Source organism: Sesamum indicum, linkage group LG11, assembly GCF_000512975.1.
Source record: "Sesamum indicum cultivar Zhongzhi No. 13 linkage group LG11, S_indicum_v1.0, whole genome shotgun sequence".
Classification (NCBI taxonomy): Eukaryota; Viridiplantae; Streptophyta; class Magnoliopsida; order Lamiales; family Pedaliaceae; genus Sesamum; species Sesamum indicum.
Window position 1 is genome coordinate 8,633,413 of NC_026155.1, and position 16,519 is coordinate 8,649,931.

A 16,519-nucleotide genomic window follows, 5' to 3' on the forward strand; every position below is an offset into this window, starting at 1 on the left:
ATAAAAATATTTTTCAAAAACTAGATATCAAACTGAGGACTGCGTGAAACGACGACTAATTTTTTAATAGAAAAAGCTTCCCATATCACACCCTCATCACATCTCACAAGATGTTAAATATTCTATAAGCTTTAATATTCTTTTTTCAAATATTTTGAAATTTATTTCTTGAAGTAGGACATGTGTCCTTCGGATCCGTGGTTTCATCGTACTCCGACAGATTGGGCTCCTTCTAGATGGGGAGCTCATTTATCGAGATTTCTTTACTGAAGGGACAATATTGAGCAACATATTTGTGACTAACATGTGATCCTCTGAATGGAACTATGTCCAAGTCGTGCATGCCATATTGTGTGTTATTTTGATTATACATCTTTTTTTTTGTTGAATTTACAACATGGCGATGTTAGGAGTAATAGTATACAAATTATTTGTCTAATGTGTTTTTGCAAAAATAAGAACTAGACTTATATATGGAACAATTTACATTAGAAATAGAAAAAGAGTCCCTCTTGATTCAAAATGAAAATAGAGATTATATTTATAATCAAATTCGATGCATAAAGACAATTATTTAGAACTAAACTCATATTTTCTCCTACTACTAAGTAAACCATTCCTATGGGTACTGTAACAAAGGTTGCGCCATTTCCAAGCCTAAGGATGGTGCTTCCTTTACATCACTCATTTATCCTTGTCATCATCTGCATGTCATTGTATATGTGAGCTCCACTACCAGTATCTAATATCTATAAGCATCATTAACTGATAAGTTAATTTCAATAAAGAATATATCAGAAAAATCCGAAGTCTGCAAGGTACTCTTGGAATTCCTCTTCCAATGCCCAAATTTTCCCCAATTGTGATACTTTTTCTTGTGAGTTCTGTTTCTTAACCCTAGCGTGAGTGTCTTTGTTATTGTTGTTCTTCAGAGAATGTCTCCCTTTCTTCACTTTCTCCTTTTTCGTCTTTAAGGCCTTAGGGGTTGATGACGAACCAACCAAGAGAACAAGCTTATAATTCACTTGTTTGTGAAGCTCATTTAACATGGATGCTAGCATGTAGTACCGAGCTTCAAGATTATCATCAACTTGCTTGTGATATTCTCTAAGCTCTTCCTCCTATCAACCTTCAGGGGGATTAGGCTTTGGTGTGGACTCGAGGACATAAGTTCCTTTTTTGCTTTCAATGAGAATTTTCAGATTTCAAAGCCAATCAATATAGTTAGAGCTCGTGAGTTAGTGTGTGTCAAGAATTGATGCAAGTGGATATTTTAATTTTTTCAAAAAGTATTTACAAGAGACAAATAGCATAGTGTAAGCATTCATTTATAAAAATATCTTTATTCTTTAAATATCTCCCACTATTTTATCAAACTTCGGTCACCTTCTTATGGGGTATCGAGAAATCATATTTCTTAGTAGGTCTGAAGTCCAACTGAGCCCATGAATGTACTAGCAAGATAAGCAACAATTGCTACTTCCATTAATATGGAATATTCAAGATACTTTGCCTCGTTTTTCTCTTAGACCCCTAGTTCGGGAGGCATTTATGGTACTCAATATCAAGCAATACTATCATATAACTATGACGATGAAGTAATTTAAATAAGCTAAACACCCTTTTCGTTGACGTCTACTGCACAGATGGAGCTAAATTTTAAAACCCAAGTCATGGTGCAATAAGCGTTCACCTCTACAAAGTCCCTTTTGCCGTCTCTGATATGTATACTTTATAGCAAAGCCAGTCAGAGATAGCGTACCAAGAAAAAGATCAAAAAATGGTGAGCAGAAAGCCGAGAATTGTGATAATTGGCGCCGGAATGGCAGGGCTCGTCGCCGCTAACAAGCTCTTCAAATGTACAAACTCGAAGCAACTCTTCGAGCTCTGCGTCGTGGAGGGTGGAACCAGGGTCGGCGGCCGGATTAACTCGTCGGAGTTCTGCGGTGACCGGATTGAGCTAGGGGCAACCTGGATCTACGGAATCCAAGGCAGCCCAGTCTACAAAATCGCTCAAGAATCAGCCTTGCTCCACTCTCACCAGCCCTGGGAGGGCATGGATGGCTTATTTCTCATAAGCAAATCACGTAGCAGAAGGTGGATATGAGCTTGATCCGTCGTTTCTTCAACCGATCTCGACCCTTTTCAAGAATCTGCTGAAATTCATTGAAGGACGATCCGTTGATGAAGATGGTTTAAGCTCTGAAATAGTGAAGCGTTGTTGGAGCAATTGTGGCCCTGGAAATCTGAGTGTTGGATCTTTCCTTAGGGGGGGCCTGGAGGCTTATTGGGGTTTTGTGAAAGATCAGAAACCACTCGATGGGGTTGGGAATTGGAGCAGGAAATCGCTGGAAGAAGGGGTTTTTGCCATGCATGAACGCGCTCGCAAGGCTTATTCGGCAGCAGATGATTTGGGAACTCTGGATTACAATGCAGAGACCGAGTATGAAATGCTCTCAGGGGAAGAGATAACTATAGCTGGAGGTTACTCCAGAGTGATTGATTCTTTGGCTTCTGTTTTACCTGCTGGGACGATTCAGTTAGGCCGTATAGTGGAGAAAATCGAATGGCAACCGGGTGGCTGCAGCCACGAATTGCGAATGGGAAATGGGGACGGCGGTAGGCCGGTGAAGCTGCGTTTTAGTGATGGATCAAGTATATCGGTTGATCATGTAATAGTTACTGTCTCACTTGGAGTTCTCAAACGTGGGATTCGCCAAGATTGCAATATGTTCATTCCTCCATTGCGTAGTCACAAGATTCAAGCGATTTCCAGGCTTGGATATGGGCTTGTGGATAAGGTCTTCTTGCAACTGCAATCCGATTATCAAGAAACCAATGATTTCAAATTCCCCTTCTTGCAAATGGTTTTTCATCCACCAGATTCTGAGTCAAGGGACCCCAAGATTCCCAGATGGATGAGGGCGGCATCTTGGCTGTATCCAATTTACTGCAATTCAAGAGTTGTGCTGTCATGGTTTGCAGGGAAGAAGGCCCTTGAAGTCGAATCTCTGAGCAACGAGGAGATCATCAACGGGTTCTCAACCACCGTCTCAAACCTGTTATCATCAAAATCACATCCCCAAGTGAACTCCACTTGCCAGAAATCACTAGATGGAAGTGAGGATTCTGGAGAATGCAAGCAAGTGAAGTTTGATAAAGTATTGATGAGTGAGTCGGGGAGTGATCCTCTCTTCTTGGGATCATACAGCTACGTAGCAGTTGGATCAAGTAGAGATGATATGGATGCATTGGCAGAGCCATTGCCACAAAACAGCAGTTATCTTGATTCCCTTCCATCACAATTGCAAATTCCTTTTGCAGGAGAAGCCACACACGGAACACACTACTCCACTACTCATGGAGCTTACCTTAGTGGGATCAGAGAAGCCAACAGGCTTCTTAGACACTGTAACTGTGATGTTGTATGAATAGCATGTTGATGCAACATCAGAAACTAGTAAATGCTGTTCGTTTTCGCTTTTGTTTTTATATATATCATGATATTGTGAATGATATAAATATTCAGTGCTTAGTAAATTTGGAATTTGAATATAATGATTGATATGCTTTATAAGGCCTAGTTTAGTTGTTGTTGTTGATTTTTTACTGCTATCAACGTGTGTACGTTGGTCTATTTTATTTGTTAGTTATAAATATTTTATAGGGATAATTACATTGTTTTTTTCGGAGGTTTGGTGTCATTACACGTAAAGCTCTCGTAATATAGAAAATTACATCTAATGCTCTTTAAGTTTGTTTCTGTCTAATATATAGATCTCGCTGCTAGTCACAATTTATTGAATCTGTTGATACTAGCAAAAAAAATTTGAATGAAAATCCATATTGTTTCTCGATTGACTTATCACTGACTTATTGTAGGTCAAACAATTCTTTTCCTAACCAAACTATCCCTATTTTATATTGATAATTGATATATTGCTTGTTGATAAATGAATTCCATATTGTAATTATATTTGATTCGCTCAATATATATATATATGTATATATTGGCTGATATGTATTTTATGATCTTCTAAAACAGAGTCTTTTTGAAATATAATTAATGTTTTTGAGAGTTCTATTGATGAAAATAGCTTGTAATTTAAAAGAAAAAATTGATATATCTTACTTCAAATTGGAAGAATGAATAAATCTAAAAAAATTTAGAAAGACATATATCTCCTTAAACTTCAAAATAGGGCTTGAAAGTAAATTGGAGGAAGTATATATATATATATATATATATATATATGGAAGTATATATATATATATATATATATATATTCACATTGATGGTTATCAAGATCTACCCGTACCACAATGGTTAAAAGGTTTTCACGAAAATTCTAAGATTAAAGGTGTAACACTCTATAATGAAACTATAACTATATCTTTTCTAAATATTACACTTAAAATAAATCATGTTAATACATACATATAATATGCACATAATCCATGTACTGTTTCAACAATTCTATTTCTCCAAAGGTTGTATACGTACTGTTTTCTTTTCTCATTTATATTATTATATATATATAATACCCATATTATTATTATATATATTATAATACTAAAACGTGACACCACTTGCCACCCACTAAATAGTGGCAGCCCACGTGTGAAAGGGTCCAAATCCACTAGTAGGACCTATGTGGACGACTTGGCTTGAGCCAAAGCTCTTACTCTCTTACCTTCCCACCTCAACAAGGTAATTGACAACAAAATAATTTAATTCAATCAAGTGTAAGTCAAATGCTTTGTGGCCTGAATATCGTCCCTAGCCCGAGCATGTTTTTAAGAGAGTTGAGGAGCTAGAGAGGGTTAATCGGCAGCAGCATGTTCAGTTGGAGCAGACCATCTTGTAGATGAAGTCGTCTTTCTTTTGGTGCTAGAGTGCTAAGCAGGACTGCACCTCCTGCCGGTGAAGAAAATATTCCCTTTTCCGAAATGAAGGGGACTAAGTTGGTAGCAGGGTCTTCTTGATCAGCCTCTCTCCTGTCATGAAAAACAATTTATTTTTATAACTAGTTTATGCCCGACTAATTTTACTTCTTCTACTCACTTGTTGTAAACATGCCTTGCTACTTGTGTTTTTATCTCCATGTTATGTTGTTGATGTATTTTCTATATAAATATGGGGGCAGTTGGTATGCCTTTTGTACTACTTTCTGCAACAGTAGGATATTGGGATATCTCAATATGCTTAATACATGCATAAAAAACTCATCAAATAAAAAGTCAAATATGCCCATCTGGCATGCAAAATATGTTTTTCTTTAAAGTAGATATTAGGTGTTTCCATTCGATGAGTATTCCTAGCAAATAAGTTGGTGTAATATAACAAGCAACACTTAGCTAAGTTTAGCTAGGCAGCATATTTTTGCTAGGAGCAACATCGCATGACTTGCCAGATGGTATGATGTTTTGAAGCAATGCTTTCTTGTATGCGTTACTATGTTGTTCAAGCAGGATTGCCAGCATCCTCAAGGTAATTCTATCCAGGAGTATTACCTGCTTCAAGCCTCCCTTCTTAAGCTACAATGTAATGGGCTTCCCTTCCAGGCAGCTTAGCTAGTCTGTTGTAAAATTGAAGTAAGCAAATGTTAGAGCGCGAAAAATACGAGTATAAAGATAATACGGTTTGGTAATCCATCATATGTATGCTAGTAACTTGCAGCCTTCAAAGCTAAGAAAATGTGTTGCTCGATGGGAACTTGCTAAAGTTTATAACCTAGAAGATGCCAGTTAAGGGTGGCTTACTAAGGCCCGAGTGCATCTTCTAAGGGTGGCTTATTAGGGCTCGAAACTAGTAGGAGTGCTCCTGAGAGCAACTTATTAAGGTTCGTAGCCAGTAGAATTATCAACTTTTTATTAGTGCAAAATATAGCACGGGAACGAATACCACTCTTAGTTCAACATAGTAATGCTTATTAAATGAAGTAATAAATTTCGAGTAAGAAAAGGGTTTAGGAGTAGAACTTCTTGAAATTTTAGGCATTTCATGGTCGGGAGAGTTTTCTTCCAACTTGTAGGCACTGAATTTGACAATTAGGATTATTTGTAGCGGCCTCTTGAATTAGGATTATAAGTCAAAAAGGGTATATTAGTCATTTTTATTCCAAGAAGGGGTTAAAATCCGTCAAAAATCAATCCATTTTGCATTAAGGGCACGTGTAATCCACCTTCTGAAGAGGGATTTTATGCGGGGTTTTCTAAATCATGGGGTCTTTCAACTTATTTTTAAAACACTGGGATAACTAATTTGGGAAAACATAAGGGGATAAAATAATTTGGCCTTAAAAATTTAAAAAAAAAGACAAAATAAATAAAAGAAAGTTAAAGTTAAGAGCATATAGAAAATTGGTTAAGATTAATTTGTTGCTTAAATTCATTGTTGTGATTTTTCTCTATTTAAAACTTGAAGAAAAATGGAAAAGAATGGCTCATTGGACGAGAACTTAAGAAATACCACAAAACAAAGGAAAAATTGCTATCTTTTCTCTTTCAAATGAAATTTTCATTAATTTTAATGATTTTATTAATGAAAAACCTAAAAAAAAACAATAGTTTAATAATCAAAGCTACAATCTCAAATTAGTTTAAGGATCAAAATCACAATCATCCCAAGAGCAGTATATTTTAGCAAACCCAAAATATGAAGAATTTTGATATGTTAAATTGATTAAGAGAAAAAGAAGAAGAAGAAGAAAGAAAAGAAAAGATTAAAAAGAAATAAAGAATGAACCAAATGAAAGGGCCCTTTTGGTAGAAACTTCAACTTTTGTCTTCACAAATTCGTTTGCTCAAAATGCGTATTCAAAGCAAAAACCACTAACAACAAATGCTGTACTCACATTCTGATTCTGCCCTCTTCTCCCTAAATGGGTCAAAACCCTAGTCAACTATTTTTTCTTTTGCTGTTTCTTCTTTCAGTTGGCCGAATATTTCTTCAAGAAACTCTACCCACGTTGCATCTTCACTGTCATCGGCATACTCGCATCCCCCGGGGAGAAACCCCTCCAACTCCACGTCCCAGTCCGCCTCCCCGACAATACCCCCTTCCATCCACCACTCACGAGCCTCCGCACAGTCAAGCACCCACGGGCCTCTGCACCTCCTGGCTCCGCCGATGTCTATGCTGGCCATGACGGAGGAATCGGAGTCGGAGAAGGAGGAGCCGCATGACTCCTCATTTCCGTTGATGGTGACGTAAGCCGACGACGACTGGAATATCAGTGACGTGGAGTAGGGGTCGTCGATGAACCTCACCTTTATGGGGGGCGGAGGCGTCCCGAACAAGTCTAGAAGCTTCGATAGCTCCGAAGCCGTGTCGTCGTCGACGATAAGCCACGAATCCATCACGCTGTTGTCGTCTTCCTGCGCCTCGTCGCCCACGACAACCCCATTTCCGGTAGTACTACAGCTACCCTCTTCCATTTCCATCCGCGTGCGATCTTTCTCTCTGTGTATGTGTGTGGGAGAGAGCGAGAGAGAGAGAGAGAGAGAGGATTCTTGAATCTTGGAGTTGGGGTTTCAGCTCTCACGCAAAATACATACAGAGGAGGAGGGGGTGTGCATTTTCGAAATGAGAATGGCGCTGCAGCGGCACTGGGAGCATACGGCGTCGGTTTGAGTGCAAAATACAAAAGTGGGTGTCGTCTGCGTGGGGGTGGGGGTGGGGTTGGGAGTTATTCATTTATGGAGTGTCAGAGAGCAGGTGGACGCTGGATTGCCACGTGTCCGGGCAGATGGCGATGTGATGACGTGGCAACAAAGGCGCAAAATGGCGGGAAGACGGAGAGAAAGAAGTGGCGATCTCACTCACCCTAGTGTATCTCCTTGACGACATGTATCATTTTTTAAAATTAAATTATAGAGTAAAATTGTGGTCACCTTCTATTGAATTTGATATAATTATAAATATTTTTTTATTATTCAAAAAATTATAAGTATTTTTTTTAAATTAAAAATAATTATTTAAATCCTAAATAGTAAATTGGCCAATATCATTACCTTAATTGAAATACTTTAAAAATAAAAATATTTAAAAGTATAAAAAAATTTAAGGGTAGATAAAAAATTTATAGTCCAAAAATGCATTTTGCTTAGTTGATCATAAAAATTCTATGAAAATCTAATAAAAGCTAACAAAATGGACCCTATGTTAAAATCAGAAGAGTACTTATAATTTTTTAAATAATGATGAGGTATTTATAATAATATCAAATTTTGATAGAAGTAGCTATAATTTACCCTAAATTACATTATATTTGAAAATAAAAAAGTAGTGTACATGACGTGGGAATAATCTCTTTAATGTCGTACAATAATCTACCACTCCTAACCTATTTCAAATTGTGGATAGGTTTAAGTCACATTTTTATTGTGTCTGTTTCGAAACCGCTTTGATAAGATCCAAATCTAAATTTGTATGGTTTGACAGTAATTAATTGAGCAACTTTTAAGTTTGTAGTTCACATAAAATTTTAAAATATTCCTAAATATTCGTCTTTTTTCATACTTCAATTACAATTTTAATATTTTTATTATTTCTTACGACCTCAGCCATTTTACGTTTATTCTAACTTAGCTATCTAATTTAGGTATTGAAGGAGTATAATTAGGATCATCTCAATATGATTCTTATAATTCTTTTTGTTTTATAGGTCTTATATCGAGAGGAATCTAAAAACATGCATTTTATTCAAAAAGCATATTTCCCGAAATTTAAAGATAAACATATATATATATATATATATATATAAATGAATATAATTTATGTATGGATCTTGTAAAAATAGAATAAAAATAAGGGATAATTACACTCCTCTCTCCTGAGATTTGGTGTAATTACACGTAGATCTCTTGTACTTTGAAAAATTATATTTAAAACCCCTAATATTTACTTCTGTCAAACAAATAAGTTCCTCCGTTAGTTAAATTCATCAGATTTGGTGATATTAACAAAATAAATTGAACTAAAATTGATATTTATCCTCGATTAATTGCTAGTTTATTGCAGGTCAATAATTTTGTTCAAACTAAACTCTCTTTATAACTGTGAAGATATACTTCATCATATGCATTAATGCGTAAACACACATGAGGGTAATTTGTTCATAAAAATATTTATTTTACCTGCAATAAATCAGTAAAAAGTCAACCGGAGGTAAATATATATTTTATTTTATTAATATCAGTAAATTTAGTAAAATCAATCGATCGTAATATATGAAACGTGTTGAATAATAAATTAAAATATTGATGCTACCTATTTTATTTTTTTTAATAATGAGCTGTTAAATTATATTCATATAAGAATCTGAACAAATAAATATATATTTTTATATATATATATATATATATATATATATATATATATATATATATATATTAAAATATATATTTATTTGTTCAGATTCTTATATGAATATAATTTAACAGCTCATTATTAAAAAAAATAAAATAGGTAGCATCAATATTTTAATTTATTATTCAACACGTTTCATATATTACGATCGATTGGTATTATTATTTAATTAAATGCACAATTAAAAATAATTTCTTATCTTGTTTTAAATATATGGAATCTCAATAATTTATATCAGATTTAAGAGGAAACGCGACTTCCGTATGATTTTGTCAGTTTTATTTTAAAAGAATAAATAAATAAATGATTTATGAGATTTGATAAAGTAATTATACATAATCCAAAATAATGTCATATTCCCATTGTAATGCTTATTTTTCTCTTTTTGTGCTTTGTGTTCTTTCTTTTGTCTTCTTGCTCACATGCACCGCCCAAATTCATCACTTAGAAGCGCGTTTAAAAGAAACCAAAGACGCGTGTTCAATGTGGCAACTTACAATAACGGGATTTTGCAGCACAAACGACAAAAAGTACAACTTATTCCTGCTATTCTTCTATGTCAAATTGGACTATTTAACTTCATCCATACGTAATTTTATATCCGTTTTAGTAGAGAGCTTGTGGGCCCGGTTTGGTTTCATTTTTATAATTTTTTTAGTTTTGGTTGTTTTTTTTGTTTTCTTATATCTGATGCGAGAGGAAAAAAAATAATATTTGGGTACACTTGAAATAGATAGTAAGGAAATATAATGTTAGGCATTAAGAGAGTGCAAATGAGTGAAATCGATAGTGTTATTCTTTTTCCTTTTTTTTTTATATACAAATAAGAGATTAATATTAAAGTATATTTTTTAGTAGATAAATATTTTTTATCTTTCAGTTAGAGTTGTAGCATAGGTAACGCTAAATTCCTTACAAATTTGGTGGAAGGTTATCTCCAAAAGGTTGGTCCGATTGGAGGATCCGTTGGTGCTCGGGGGAAGGTGGGGGGGAGGGGGTTGCGAGCCCGATGCAGATAAGTGTATCTTGAAGAATACCTTTCCAAATTTTCGGTGAGGTGGCTGAGAATACGTCTTTCTCATGACAGAGTCCAAGTTTTTTGAGTTTAGAGGTTACTTCCAATTGGGGGTGTAACGTGTCACTGTTAAGGCGGCACGTCCTTATCTGATTCTATGGGGTATGCCCTTAGAGGTTTTACGTGGACGCCACCTATGTTACTCGTGGACTCCATGTGAGGCTTGAATTTGGTTAGGGGATTCCAAATACTTAAGCTCTATGAAGCTCTTTTGGGTCTGAGCCGATTAGATTTTTTTTAAAAATCGATTTCCCATAAGCATTCTGCTGAACTCCCTAAAGGCTCTACTCAGACTAGGCTACCTAAGGGCACCCTGGGTCCTTGTTCGAACTAGGCCTTCCAAGGGCAGCTTCAGCCTTGTATTCAGTTGGACTTTTATGATCACTTTCTTCTTTTTGGACTACTTAAGCCTCTTTGAGTCAGCCCATTTTTGTGTACATCAATATCGATTACAATTATATCGCAATTTTAATTTATTAACAATTAATATATCATGATTAACATCAATAACATTGTATCAATATAAAATATCATAACTATTTAATATTAATGTAAACTAATACTCATATATTGGTGGGATCAAATCCAAGAGGCCTCACTTTTACCAATTAAATTGCAGCTAGTCTTAATTGTTCTACACATGGTATTTTAAAAGAAATTATTAAAAAAATCTTAGTGATTTTTGTTTATTTTTTAAATTGTTTTTGAGAAATCTTTTAATCCATTAATGTCATATCAAATTTCTCGATATAAAATTTTTTTAAAATATATTTTTAATTGATAGATTAATCTAAATATATAATTAAGAATATAAAATAATCAGAAGATGAGTTATGATTAGGATTTTTTTTAAAACAACATTTGGAGGAAGATATTTGACAAAAAGGAATGCGTATGTTTTGTTAATTGGAACGTTTTAGGCCTCTCTGGGAACCCCAAAAAGAGAACCCAACAAATAATTTAATGGCATCTCCCACACTGCTCCACAAAAATTGCTAGGATAAATTACAACAATTTAATTTGAGATTTTATGTAATTATAAATTTTATTATTTTAAAAAGTATTAATAATTTTTTAATATTTAATAAAATTATATAATCTTTGGATTGAGATTTTGAATTATAAACTTTGCCCTTGTCATATTTTATTTTTATTTTAAAAAGAATAAAAAATTATAAAAAAAAATCTAATGAGGTGGATGAAAAATTTTGAAAATTTGTAAAATTGTTCGCGTAATCCATTAAAAAAATTTAAAGAATAAGTAAAATTAGAATTTATATCCCACAATGGCATTTTGATCAATTCTATCATAAGAGTGGATGAAAACCTAACGGAAACTAAGAAATTGAGTTAGATGTTGAATAATCATAAAAAACAGGGGTACTGATAATTTTTCAAACAACAAAAGATATTTAAAAACTATATCAAACCTTTGGGAGCTCGTTGTAATTTACCCAAATCGTTAACTAATCTGCATAGAAAAGATGAGATACAATAGCTAAAGTATGGCTTACTTCGATATCCTGATGCCCCTTCCTCACATCACGCTCTATCCCTAATTTTAGATTGTACTTAGATTGATAGATCTAAAGATGTAGATTTTAAGTTTTGAATGTGAAATCATTCGATTTTGTTTGGATAATTTTTTATATTACGAAGAATATAGTTGTTCTTCAACTCCATTTTGAAGTATGTCTCGTGAAATAATGATAAATTTCAAATTCTTGTGATATGAACTCAATTAAAATACGTTTTTTAAATTCTTACCTCGAATTCAAATCCTTGTATACAAATATAGCTTAAAATTATCATTAAACCTGAATTCATTGAGTAAGGAAGCCTTCTCAATTGCAACTATTTCACTTAATCAGTCTACAAGAAAAGCGTTATCAAAGTTCATGTAATGAATAGAAATAGATACTCCAGTACAGTATGCCAACAGAGGGTTTTCAATTCGACAACAGAAAGCGATCCTCAACGCATTGGAAAAACTGCAGGTTCTTGAGAGATAAAGATGATTTTTTAATCTGCTGTAATGGTGTAATCTTACCAAAAATCTGAAACTGAATGCAGCATCGCTTCCTCCATCTTTGGTCCTAGTTAAACATCTGCTCTTTTACTCTATCAACAATGTACCAGATATGTTGCCCAGCCAACTAGTCGATCTTGACAGACGAGTAAATCTTCCTAACAAACCAGAAGCAGGCGCAGAAGCCAATTGTCCCGGTAAGAATGAAGAAGGCATAAGCAATGATAGACATGTAGCCGAAGTAGAGAATGCCTGAGACGAGCTTTGTGATTTCTAGCTTAGTGCAGAAATAGAAGATTGCGTATAAAAAAAGGTATAGTGCTGAAGCTCCAGAATTCAAGTAGGATCTCCACCACCACCTGTAATCTTCGCTACATAGCTGAAAGTAGCATAATACTATGGTTATCTCAGCACAAGTGACCAAAAGAATTACAAACACTAGGAAGAGGAAGCCGAAGATGTAGTAAAATTGATTCAGCCACACAGATGTCAGTATGAAGAAGAGCTCGACAAAGACTGCACCATATGGAAGGATTCCTCCAAAAAGCATGGCGAAAAGTGGGTGAATATACCATGGCTGCAGGGGAATTGGCCGAGGAATTTTATTGGTTTTGACGGGGTCCTCTAGTGCAGGGGTTTTGAACCCCAAGAAACTGCCTAAGAAAACCAATGGCAGTGATATGCCGAACCACAACAGTACAAGAGCAAACATTGTCCCAAAAGGCACAGCCCCAGAAGATTTTTCCCCCCATATCAGGGCATTCAGAACAAAAAAGATGGCGAAAAGAACAGACGGGAACATGAATGCTGTTTTTAGAGAGATCTTCTTCCAGTCTGTGCCTTTGACTATTTTGTAGAGGTAACCAGAAGAATAGCCAGCAAATAAGCCCATAAAAACCCACAAGAAAACCATAACCGTCATCAGCCCCCCTCTATTAGAAGGTGAAAGGAATCCGAGCATTGCAAATATCATAGTCACAAAGGTCATTCCAAAGACTTGGACTCCCGTCCCAACATACACACACAATAAGCTGGAATTGGATGGTGGTCTGAAGACATCGGCATGCACTAGCTTCCACCCGGTTTCCTCCTGCACCTCGTCTTGCTCCAGCTGATTATACTTGGCAATGTCTCTATATAGTGTTCTTGCCATGATCATAGCAACCATGCCAGATAGGAAAAGGACAATCATCAAGGAATTGATAATGGAGAACCAATGAATCTGATCATCATTCATAAGAAGGTACATATCCCATCTAGATGCCCATCTGATATCACTAGACTGCCAAAGGAACAACTCTAAGAACTTGAGAAAGGAAAACAAGGAATTATTGGAACTGGAAATACTAAGATGGCAAACCTCGAAAGAAACATCATAGGTGAATACTATCTCCTTGTCCGCATCAATTTCTTGAGGAAGTATACCTGGTTGAAGTACTGTTTGAATACCATGTTTGCATGTTGACAACTCTGTGTTGTTTTCATTCCATTTTTTGTAGTGGTGATTGATACTGGTGGCAATAGTCAAGTAAAAAATGAAAAGTAAGGAGTTTGAATACTAAACAGAAGCTTTAATCTCCAATTAGCTATATGGTGAACGGAGTCAATTCTCTAAACTTCCTACCAAAAGATAGATTCATAATTATATAACTTGATCATGCTGCTTGTTTAGACTTGAAGTCTGCGGCAGTTCTTTACAAATTAACATAAGAAAGATAAAAGCAGAATTGGGATAGGAGAACCACTCGGAATGGCTGAAAAAGAATGTATAATCAACACACATTTCATTGTCCAAGGAAACAGCTGAAGATATAGAACAAACCTTAGAGGAGTGACCTCAAAACCAACAACACGAGCTGCGTCAGCGTCAGGATCAGGGTGATACTTAACTTTGAAGTTCAGATGGTTGTTTATAAAATATCTCTGATCTTTGCTCTGGTGCCAAATATAACAATCACCAATCAAGATTAAAATACAAGAAGTTCATATAATAAGAGTCCTGGTAAACATAAATGAATCTTACTCCAGAATATTTCCCTTTAAATCCAACTTGAAACCCTCGTTCATAAATTCTCCGCTCACCTCCATCCTTCCTCTGCCGAACAACTGCAACTGGAAGATTGTCCAGAATCCTATATGGCAATTTAGAAATAAACTTTATACAAAAACTGTAAGAAATGAATTTAACAAAAATCTGACCTGAGCTACCAATCTACGTGTATTGGGAAGTGAAAATTATTGTGATAAAACTGAAATTCATAGCAAGCTTGTCCATTGGAAACTAACTAGACTGTTTAACCTTTTCAAAAGAAGAATGAAAAGTTCAATGACAGAGACTTTATACACGCTTCTACAACTAAATGTTTCCAGAATGATCAAGAACTTACATATTGACTCGATAATCATCATTAATCTTCTTTTTGAAGCTCTTTGCAGATGCAGCAGTAAGTTTCACTCGGCAGGCTATTTTACATGATTCTGGTTTTCTCATGCTAAACTGGAGTAGATATTGAACAAAATTAGATACAAAACGAAACCATAAGCTTATAAAGAGAAGTCCTTTTTATGAATAAAACAGCATACTCACACTATATACAGAATTCTCGATCCGATCACCTCGAAGAACTTCTCCTAAATTTTCTGCTCTATTCCTAATCTTTGGAGGTTTACAATAACTCAAGAAATAGTAGTCGTACGGCAGTTGTGTCTTTGTTGAGGAAAGTTTGTTCACTTTCACTTCAAGAGCTTCCCCCTGCATATCATTTAAAATAGAATCATTATCAAAATTATCAATGAACGGAAAAAATCAATAGATTGATATCAAGAAACTTCACAAGCAGCATCAGCACCCACAAACACGATTCATCAAGCTGATAATATTTATTTGCTCAGTGAAATGCGGCGTCGCATGACTAGTGAAAACACGGGCCTGTTTTTTGTGTTCTTTTTCAGACAGTACTTGAAGTAAAATCATATACATAATATGTATTCTCACTGACAATATATTAATTTAACACTACTCTTCAATATAAACTACAATCTTGTTAACTAATCCAAACACATTCTCATCTCACATGAAAACCTATACAAAATTAAAACACATATTTTCTACTAAAATTGAAAACACATATCACTCTTACAGCCATTAATTTCCAAAACTCGCACTCTATTCTCAATATGCAAACAACTACCCACATATCAACAACAGATATCATAAAACACACACACACACACACTAGCCCACATTTGAAATCGAGAACACCAAGAATTTATGCAAATGCCTTTTGGGCGTGCATAAAAAGAAGAGGAGACTCACCGTCTGAAAATCACGCGGCGCAACGCCGGGAAGATAAAACCCATTTGCCGGCGACGCTTTGATCAGTAGTTCCACCACTACTACTACCCAGAATGTGTTGATCATCATCATCCGCCCAATTTCTCCCATTACCAACTTCACTTCACACACAACAGCAATGAGGAGTTGGAGTGTATATAACCGTGACAAAAGGGGAAGAAAATTTGTGGGCTGGTCAGCTACGGGTGGAAGTAAAGCATGCTTATGCGGGAATTTCTTGGAGCCAGCCCAGTTAGCATTGAATGAATTGTACGAAAGCCTTACGCCCCGCCAGTTTTCAAGCTGCTGGTGGGCTGGTGTCTTCGTGGAGTAAACGGCGTTTTCTTTTCACTGTCTTGGTGTGTGCGAATATGGGGAAACGCGCTTTTTCTTTCATTTCCATGTTACTGTAACTATTACGTCTTTCCCTTCCCTTCACTAATTTAATTATTTTATAGTAAGTTTTTGCCAATTTGATTCCTTTATATTCGTTTGTAAGGTGTTGGGTATTTTTTTTTATACAAATAACTTTACATAAATTATAATAACTCATCTCGATATATTAAGTAATATTTTTATTCAATTAATATATCAATATTATTGAAAATAATATATAGAATAATTCACAATATTCACACGTTCGATGGGACTCAAATACATGATCCCAAACTTGTTTATAAAACCTCCGTCTTAGCCATAATCTTTAAA

General features: G+C 35.2%; 2 protein-coding genes and 1 pseudogene across 3 annotated transcripts; 1 reads left to right on the top strand and 2 right to left on the bottom strand.

Moving 5' to 3' along the window:
* On the top strand, window positions 1,607-3,513 carry LOC105173619 (annotated as a pseudogene).
* On the bottom strand, window positions 4,682-7,886 carry LOC105173620. Of its 2 annotated transcripts, XR_848760.2 has the most exons (3): window positions 6,858-7,886; window positions 5,515-5,579; window positions 4,682-4,998 (listed from the first exon to the last, which is right to left on the bottom strand). XR_848760.2 is itself a non-coding variant. In XM_011095428.1 (2 exons), exon 1 carries the CDS (start codon window positions 7,444-7,446, stop codon window positions 6,898-6,900), a length of 549 nt encoding a protein of 182 aa, XP_011093730.1. In that variant the 5' UTR covers window positions 7,447-7,886; the 3' UTR covers window positions 5,043-5,579; window positions 6,858-6,897. The 2 variants fall into 2 exon arrangements, 1 of the variants encoding a protein (XP_011093730.1); XM_011095428.1 differs by lacking the exon at window positions 4,682-4,998 and having other exon boundaries at window positions 5,043-5,579.
* On the bottom strand, window positions 12,254-16,163 carry LOC105173621 (transmembrane 9 superfamily member 7). The gene is made up of 7 exons (XM_011095430.2): window positions 15,794-16,163; window positions 15,065-15,229; window positions 14,865-14,974; window positions 14,501-14,609; window positions 14,300-14,412; window positions 13,838-13,988; window positions 12,254-13,759 (listed from the first exon to the last, which is right to left on the bottom strand). The coding sequence occupies exons 1-7, from the start codon at window positions 15,920-15,922 to the stop codon at window positions 12,605-12,607; spliced, it is 1,932 nt and encodes a 643-aa protein (XP_011093732.1). The 5' UTR covers window positions 15,923-16,163; the 3' UTR covers window positions 12,254-12,604.